This window comes from Hypanus sabinus, chromosome 17 (assembly GCF_030144855.1).
Source record: "Hypanus sabinus isolate sHypSab1 chromosome 17, sHypSab1.hap1, whole genome shotgun sequence".
NCBI lineage: Eukaryota > Metazoa > Chordata > Chondrichthyes > Myliobatiformes > Dasyatidae > Hypanus > Hypanus sabinus.
Genome location: NC_082722.1, coordinates 11933453 through 11943016, shown reverse-complemented (window position 1 = coordinate 11943016; position 9564 = coordinate 11933453). Strand labels below are relative to the sequence as shown.

The window sequence follows — 9564 nt, the reverse complement described above, 5'->3', positions numbered from 1 at the left end:
GGGATATGGGGAGAAGGCAGGAACAGGGTACTGATTGTGGATGATCAGTGAATGGCAGTGTTGGCTCAAAGGACTGAATGGCCTATTCCTGCACTTATTGTCTATTGTCATTATCACACACAGCTGTGATGGCTAAGTCAGTGGGTATATTTAAAGTGGAGCATGACAGGTTCTTGATTAGCAAGGCTGTCACAGGTTATAGGGAGAAAGCAACAGAATGAGGTTGAGAGGGTTAATAAATTCACCCATGATCAAATAGTGGAGCAAGATTAACGGGCTGAATGGCCTGGCTCTACACCTTGGTCTAATGGTTATAACTCATAGATCAGCATCTTTCACTTTCCACCAAAGTTACCCAATTGCCCTTGGTGGGATTTTGAGAGGCTTGCCCTTAATGAGAAATAAAGTACTTGCCAGTGACTAATGTCCTCTTGGGTTACAGTACATAAGCAACTTATCCAAATTCCCATTTGCTGATTATAGACAAAAGAACACAAATACAAGACAGATTTCTGAATAGTTTAATAACTCTTAATGCAACAAAAATAAGACTGCAATGTGCCACAGCCTTTACTGCACAGCACAATCCTGCATTGTTACTGCTAACTCCAAGGCAAACAGGAGTAACATTTCACCACACATTACATGAATTAAAAAGTTAAGACAGTGGTGCTTTCTAGAACCTCAAACATCCTTCAGTACATCTATGGTTGGAGGGTTCTCCTTCCAATGGGGAGGCCATGAGGCCTGGATGCTTGGCCGCTCTTTCACTCTGGTGTAATAATTGAACAGCTTGGGGTATTTGTCAACTGACAGCCTAGAAAAATCAAAGGAAAAGTATTGAAAACAAGTTAAATTATGGCAGAGGTACTTATATCTACCTTCCTACAATTTGACACATGCTCAAGCTGCCTTGGAACAACTTTTTGACCAGGTCTGCTATATAGATTTGGTCCAATTTGAGAAAGCTTATTGATCATGGTGCCATCTGAAAGTGAAACTCCACTATTCATTATCATGAAGAATGGTTGGGAGACAATGTTAAGTCAAATTATGCTTTCACAACTTCGAGAACTTTTAGCACAAGTGAAATGATATTCTATAATATTCAAAGGGTTAGCAATTAGCATTAGGCAACAGGCTTTATAAGCAAAAATGGACAAGACCAACAGTAGGAAAGGGAATTGTTGCACTCCCTCAGCTCTGCTGTAGCTTGGGTGTTCCCTTTGAACTGAGTGTCTGTCAGTGAAGTGCTAGACAGCCAATGTTTTCCTTGTGCAAAGATCAAGCGGAGTATTCAGGGTAATGCTACGTAGCAGAGAACAGGAAGAGCCTACTGTTTGAGGGACACTAACCAAGACAAATCATCTAATAGATGTCAGATTTGAAATGGCTTCATGGCACTAGAACAGCTGTCCTTGACATTTTGGTCATTTTTATTACTGAAACTAAACAATGAGATAATGGGTTAGTAGAGCTAACTGTGCACAAGCTAGCTATGCCAATTTCTGCACAGTTGAAACACTGGTAGACATAGAAACAGAAAACCTACTGCACAATACAGGCCCTTTGAACCACAAAGTTGTGCTGAACATGTCCCTACCTTAGAAATTGCTAGTCTTACCCATAGCCCTCTATTCTTCTAAGCTCCATGTACCTATCCAGAAGTCTCTTAAATACTCTACTGTATCTACTCCCAAGCACCTTAAACCTGTGCCTTCGTGGCAGCCATTTCAGCCCGGGGAAAAAGCCTCTGACAGTGAAACACTGAAAGACACTGGAGATGGCAAACAGGAAATTTCTATTCTGGTAAAATATATCAATAAGCTGATTCTATTTTTCCACTCACCCAAAGCGAATTGCACAGGCCAACTGTGGGAACAGCATTACATCTGCCATTGTGAAGCTCTTCCCTGCAATGTGGGAATCAGTAGGCAACTAGAAAAGAAAGCAAACTCAGTGTTCAATTGATCAAAAAAGAATGTACCCTGACAGATATTTAAAAATGGAGAGAATAAAACTCAACATCTTCTTACCTACAGAGGAATTCAAATGGTAAATCACAGAACTGAGTTTATTCTGTAAAAGATACTTAAAAACCAAAATAGAGGTCAAGAGCACAAGATATATAAAGATATGAGATATGTGGCCAATACTTGAACTGCTGGAACACAAATCTTGATAATTCAATCAAAAAGCCAAGTTGAGCTGAAGGAGCCATTTATACAAGGGTTGGGTGTTACCAGACCAGGCATCAGTACGTGTTAGTTGGAAAGTGACTGCATTCCACCTCCCCACCGCCAAGTCTCTAGATCATTGTGCAACAAGAGTTGCACAATCTGATTGATGCCAAACAGTTGAAGGGTTGAGGCTCTGATTGTTGTAATCTTTCAGACAACTGATGAATTCAAAATATTTCCAATCAAGATAACTTTGGAATGACAAGTCAAAAACTCGATGACACTCGAGGACAGCAATACAATAACACCATTAAGAAAATTACTACATAGCAAACAGACAAGATAAAATTGTTAGAAACATGATTTTCCTCTATAAAAGAGGAATGTTTTCCCCCCTCTAAAAATCACAAAAAGTACTTCTGGACAAATTTAAAGAGCAGGCAAGATCTATTAATTGTACACTGGGAACAGACAGACAGTACGGCAAGTGGCATTGAACTTATCTGGAGCCAATTACTACCATTATGGTTCCCTTTTAAACAACCAACTAGCGCTCCTGGTCAATTTGCAGCCACAAACAAGAGAAAATCTTGATAGCAAACGAACAAATTTAAACTGACATTTTGAAACAGTATTTCATGTTTCCAGTGCAAGCCGTTATACTAAAGTATACTGGAAGTCTCAGGAGACTGTCAGCATCTGCAGGAGAGGAGAGGAATGTTACAATTTCTGACTAATTATCCCTTCCTCTCCAATGACACTTAGCTTGAAGCATGTCCAAATTTTGTTTTCGATTTCACTTTATAAAACACTGGCCTGCAAAACTAACTACAATGATCTTAACCAGGGAATCCAATACATTTTGCTTTATAAAATTAAAGAGATGACTGAAACACAGCCAATATTAAAAGGCAGCATATCCAATAAAAACAGGTAAAACATTCCATACTAATTATGGGTATATAATGTAATCAAACAGTCATTTTTCCCCACTTCATCCTCCCTTTATCCCCTCATTTGGGTTCACCTGCCAGCTGGTACTCCTTCCCCAACCACCACCAACTTTTATTCTGATTTCTCCCCCCACCTTCCTTTCTAGTCCAGATTCAGCACAAAATGTCAGCTGTTTGTTCCTTTCCATAGATGCTGCCTGACCTGTTGAGTTCAGCATTTTGTGCATTGCTTAAGGTTTCCAATGTCTGCAGAATCTCCTGTGTTTATTAGTACAGTACTCACAGGCATAGAACAGATGCACATATGGGATATTTGGAAGGCGAGCATGTCTTTGCACCAGTTTATCTTGCATGTGTCATTTACTTTTGTCATTCAACCATACATGAATACAGCCCAACAAAACAGCACTCCTCCAGGGACAGGGTACAAAACACTACTAACATTCATACTGAGCACAAGCCACATGAGACAGCAGTAAATACAGTCATACAAAAATAAAATAGCCCACATTCCTCAGTGCATGAATGTTGTCAGCAGGAAGCCCACAGGAGTCTGCAGATAAATACAATCCAACTGGTTTTCACTGAGCAAACACTAGAGAACAGCACTGATAATGCACTATGCTGCTTCCTCAAGGAGCAGTTGCAACATGAGGTGTAGCATTTCTGTGCTACAACCAAGGCCACATAGCTCACACACTGCCAGTCCCATCAATAAACCAGAGAACCAGACTTGCAGCATTCCACATTGTCAAAATCAAACAGGGTCTGATGATCACAAGAAAAATGTCCAAGACTGGTAAGACTAAATGCTGTTAGACTGCACACTGCTTTGAACAGTCCACACTGATGTGGCAGAGCTGCAGTACTTGAAGTTCTTAATATCCAGCAGTGTCTTGCAATCAAAGTCAATTAAAAAAAGGACAGTAATATCTTTGGTTGGCTGCATAAAAGCCATTGCATCTGAGTGTGCCACCATCTTATTGGCAGGACTAATTGGAGCCAATTACCTTTGCTTTTTAGGCTGCAGAACCCCATTGCAGATTTAAATCAAATTGAAGAGAAAACAAGATAAAATCATATCAACCAATTCAAACAGCATCTGGAATGTAGATTGGATCTGGGGTCAAATCCAGGTACTCAATGATAAATACAATACATCTGCAGCAAAACTTGTCAGTCCTTCTATTGACCAGGTAATTAACTCATGGTTTCTTCATAAACACCCCTTTACCTTTTCAAAGTATCCTTCCCACAACTTCAGCTCTGTATTCAGTGCCGCCTTGTTCCTCTCTAGAGTAGAATCATGGCGCTCATTTTCAGGAACCCTCATTACGTAATAGACTATGGCCACTGCAAGGAAATTAAGTTAATCAGATTCAATATTGTCATTCTTCAGTACAAGTGTAAAGGAAAATAAAATGATTATTACTCCAGATCTCTTGTAGCATTAAAAACAAAAATACAAAAATTCCAAAGACTATAAATAAAAGCAACTTGATAAAATAACGTACAAGTAACTCAAACACAAGAGGTTATTCTGGAAATCCAGAATAATGCAGAAAATACAGGAGGAAATCAACAGGTGAGGCAGCATCTATGGAAATGAACAAGAATCCAGAACTTTGAGTAGAGACCCTCTTCAGAACTGGGAAGGGGAAAGAATCCAGATTAAGGTGGTTTGAGAAGGGGAAGGAGTACAAGCTACAAGGTGACAGGTGAAGCCAGGTGGGCAGGGAGGGGAGAAACAAAGCTGGGAAGTGACAAGTAGAACAGGTAAATGGCTGTAAAGGTAAAGTAACTGTTGAGGGTGGCTGTATATGCACAAGATTCTTATAGACAGACTGCATGTGCAAGTAATGGAATAAAAATCATCTTCCAACACAAAATATGCTCAGAGCTGGGAAAGCCAGTTAAACAACAAAGACAAGAGAAAAATAATTTTTGCCTTTTTTACCCCAATGAAAAGCCCTGACATTCAGCAACTGAGAGCTGCAAACAGGTTTGCAAGAGGGAAGCAAACAGTTGTAATTGCTATGGTTTCATGACTACAGTGTCTGGCATTATTGTACTTGAGGCCAATGAGGTACACTCAGCCACAGTAATATCAAAGTTGGAGCTTGAGTTGTAATTTATTGAAAACCAAAAACTGGAGGCATTGTCAACACTACCAGTACCCAAATGGAAAGTGATCCACTAACAATATGCATCTAGAATTAAGTTCCTTAAGAATACAAGCATGGGAATGTGAATATTAGTCAATTTGCTTTATAACATTAAAAGCAGCACCTCATTACTGATTAAATGCAAAGCTGAAAGGGTAAAGCTGACATTTAAGTAGTTACTGCATGAACTCCAGTTCTGGGTGTAATTAGAACATCTTTATCCTTTGAGGCAACCAGATGTTTGATGGAAGAGAACACCCTCTGGTTGATTAGCAGATCACATTTGAAGGTGGGCAAGGGATGAGATGTTAATCAATACTCAGAGTAATGGAGCAATACCCAAAAGGTGGAAGCCATTTCCAGGCATCTAAATCAACCTGAAATATGAATAATTCCACAGAAAGCAAACAGTACTTAAGGATTAAGTGTCACAACATACTGGAGGAACTCAGTGGGTCAGGCAGCATCCAAGAGTGATATAGCAGACATTAAGATCAAGGCCATTTATCTGGATTTTTTGATGAATTTTGTGTTACTTCAGATTCAGGCATCACTAGACATGCATTTCCTATGGGATAAAATATGTGACTTCTTTCAGTGTAACCACAGACAAGCCTGGTTGAATTGGTGTGAGCAATGTTCAGTGTCAGGCTTACAGTTAGTGGTATGACTGTTAAAGCAAGAGAAAAGACTCAATGTAGATTCCTCAAGAATTACATGAATTACAAAAAAGGTTTTGAATAACTTGAGCTCTTAACATGCAAGCTGGGAGGTACAAATTATGACAAGTCCAAACCAAATGCTTTCGGATCTGGACTGAAGAAACAATAGATTCTACAACGCTGAAAATCCAGAGGAACACACAAAATGCTGAAGAAACTCAGCAAATTAGATAGCATCTACAGAGGGGAATAAAGAGTCAATGTTTCAGGCCAAAACCCTTCATCAGGACTGGAAAGCAAGGGAGAAGAAACAAGAATAAGGTGAGGGAAGGGGAAGTAGTGTAAGCTGGCAAGTGATAGGCAAAGCCAGGTGAGGGGGATGTGGAGTGGGGTGGAGGGATGTTGGAATCATTTTTGTGCTTTTAATAAAGTTATTAGTTGAATTAATGCATGATTGAAATTGCAGTTACTAACATTTTTAACCTGTAATTTTCACAACTGGTGTTTGTCTCCACCTTCTAGCAGAAAAACAGTTACACAATTTTTCATTTTTCACTGGCCAAGTACTAGCACATGACAGTGCTGTGACTGTACCTTTTAATTGGCCCTTCCTTACCTTAGGAATTTGCCTTTCAAGTGTCTGGCTTTGCAAAACAAAAAAAATCACCATCTCATTTCTTTGTCTTCACCTAGTTTTGTATGCTCTTTATCTGTTTCTTTGTTTAAACATTAAAATAAATGATCATCAAGCAACAACAACTCATTCTTGGACTCCTAAATAGAATCTGAGGATTTAAAAATAAATCCCCAGGGCACAGAGATAGAGGTGATGGCTATCAAGAAGAGTAGGGTCAAAAGGGAAATCAGAAAGTAAAATGGAAAAAGAGAATGGAAAGGGGAAGAAATTACAGGAAGTTAGGGAAATCAATGTTCAGACCGTCAGGTTCGAGGCTATCCAGACAGATATGGGGTGTTGCTGCTCCAACCTGAGAGTGGCCTCATCGATGCAGTCATGGATCAACATGTCAGAATGGGAATGGAAAGTAGAATTGAAATGTGCACCCACAAGGAAATCACACACACGGTCATAGGTAGAGTGAAGGTACTTGTGAAGCAGACCCCCAAATTTTCCTGCCCCCCCTACCTAAACTTAGAACAAATTAGTGGCCAGTTCACCTACTAACAAGCATGTTAATGGGGTGGAAACAAGAGCATCTGAGGAAATCAATGCAAGGACATAATGGAAGTTCCATAGAGCACGAACACACACACACACACACCCAGCTACAAACTGAACAGAATCACACAAAATAGTGGCTGCAAATGCAAGTTGGATTCTCTTCATTTGCAATATGCAGCACAATTTTTTAAAGAAAACTATCTACATTATAGATTTTAGTACCTCACAAACCTGCAACCTCTTAACTACCTAGAAGGATATTTAATAGTCTATGTTTGCCTCACCCCAAAATACCCATCTCCTTCAAACAGAATCTGCAATATTCAAAGCATAAGGAAGACAAGGCAAAGGACTGTGACAGACTATATACAGCCAGTTTGTTATATTTTGCATTTACAACCAAACAAGATGGTAAAAAGGTATGTTAACAAACGCGATTGCTGTAGGGAGCAATTCTCTCAAGTACTAGAAGTAGATATCTAGAGGAATAGACATTTCAAGATTCACCAGTTTAACTGAAAACTGAGCTCTGTGAGCATACCGGAAAGACATTCATCATTTTATCAGTGATTTGACAAACTACAAAGGCATTTTCCAAACAATTCCCTTTTATGTTTTTCCTTTGGCTTAATATTGCGTGCAATCTTTTTCTTTCCTCTCACAGCAATGAGAAGCACAAAAACATTTACACAAGGATAATTGCTCTGGGGATTAAAGTCAGTTAGCCTTACTTGGCAACAGGGCTTTGAAGTGACATGAAACCATAACAGGTGCCACATGGGGTGGGGTGGAGGGCGGACTTACCGACTTTTTCCTGCAGAGTCAGAACCTCGAACATTCTCTGATAAACAAGAGCCTGCTCAGCTCCGGAGTCCGGAATCAGTTGTGTGCCTTGAGACTTGAACTGGTTCTGAGGGAAGACAATTCCAGAGTGAGCACGCCTAGACCTTGCAAGCCCGGAAACACAGCCGCCTGATACTCAGTTGATACCTCGCTAACGACAACCATTCCACCACCCTCTCCATTACAGAGGAAGGCAACAGCGCCGAGAAACAAAAGGTTTAGAGATTTAAAGAGCGAAGTTTGTAGTTGGTTTTGTTTCTGGGAGGTGGCAGTAGGAGGCGATTCTTACCTCTAAATACAGACAGACTCCAAAAGATTCGTTTAGGATAATGTCCCCATGACGGAAACTGGGTAACTGCAATTACAATGTTGAAGTAGTTTTTAAAATAAAGCCATCAAAAGTCCAATTTGAATTCGTTTCGACTTTTATTTTTAAAAAATTGTAGATAAAAAAATATCTGCTCTACAGCCGCTGATTTAATTGAAAAGTAAAATCAGTTCTATATAGCAGGCTACGGAAAGGGTTCGCGATATGGAACATATTTTCACTCTGTACCTGACCCCTGGAATTAATCGCCACAACCTCTTCCGATTTGTGCTCCATCTTCTCGAAGGACAACAACTTTTCCTTATAGCCTTGCAGTTTTTTCTCTTCCAAGACAATCATGATCCTCCAGCAGGGTGGGGAACCGGAGCCCCAATACAGGAACATATCCTCTGCCATGCCCGCGTCTCAGTATACCGAGCAGCTGCTTTTCAATTCCCTTTTATATAATCACGCTGCTCCCTTCCAAGCCTCACACTGGTGACGCCGTTTCCTGATTTCCTCAACTCCCAGATGTAGCACCAGCTGAAGGCAAATATTTCAGCCCTTTTCACTCCACTGAAACTGCAAACTGCAATTATATACTTCGCCAGATAATGAGATTTAATGAAATTGTCTATAAGATAAGTGTACTTATTTATTGAGATACAGCGCGGATTAAGCTCCTCCCTTCGAGGCACATCGCCCCGCAGTCCCCGATTTAACCCTAGCCTAATCACCGCAGGATTTACAATGATTAATTAATCTATTTACCTGTAGGTCATTGGACTGTGGGAGGAAATCGTAGCACCCGGTGGAACACATCGCAGTCACGGGGAGAACGTACAAGCTCTTTATAAGCAGCCACGAGGAAATCTGCAGACGCTGGAAATTCAAGCAACACACACAAAATGCTGGTGGAACACGGCAGGCCAGGCAGCATCTATAGGGAGAACCACTGTCGACGTTTCAGGCCGAGACCCTTCGTCAGAACTAACTGAAAGGAAAGATAGTAAGAGATTTGAAAGTAACAGGGGGAGGGGAAAATGCAAAATGATAGGAGAAGACCAGAGAGGCTGGAGTGAAGCTGAGAGCCGGAAAGGTGATTGCCAAAAGGGATACAGAGCTGGAGAAAGGAAAGGATCATTGGACGGGAGGCCAATGTCCCTTCTTTCTCCCTGGGCCTCCTCCTAGGCATTTTCCCCTCCCCCTGTTACTTTCAAATTTCTTACTATCTTTCCTTTCAGTTAGTCCTGACGAAGGGTCTCAGCCCGAAA

At 40.6% G+C, this 9564-nt stretch overlaps 1 protein-coding gene across 1 annotated transcript; it reads right to left on the bottom strand.

Moving 5' to 3' along the window:
* Window positions 1–505: 505 nt before the first annotated feature.
* Window positions 506–8768, bottom strand: LOC132406691 (glutathione S-transferase A-like). Its single transcript, XM_059992546.1, has 6 exons — window positions 8540–8768; window positions 8273–8338; window positions 7945–8050; window positions 4368–4486; window positions 1850–1938; window positions 506–817 (listed from the first exon to the last, which is right to left on the bottom strand). Exons 1-6 carry the CDS (start codon window positions 8705–8707, stop codon window positions 685–687), a joined length of 681 nt encoding a protein of 226 aa, XP_059848529.1. The 5' UTR covers window positions 8708–8768; the 3' UTR covers window positions 506–684.
* Window positions 8769–9564: the final 796 nt, after the last annotated feature.

Bases quoted from the DNA above. Each gene is read 5' to 3' on its own strand.
- LOC132406691 (XM_059992546.1), bottom strand. From the start codon at position 8,707: ATGGCAGAGGATATGTTCCTGTATTGGGGCTCCGGTTCCCCACCCTGC. The intron at 8,339-8,539 runs GTACAGAGTGAA...TTGTAATTGCAG, and splicing joins CGATTAATTCCAGGGGTCAG to TTACCCAGTTTCCGTCATGG. The intron at 818-1,849 runs GTGAGTGGAAAA...TGATTTTTCTAG, and splicing joins GCCTGTGCAATTCGCTTTGG to GCTGTCAGTTGACAAATACC.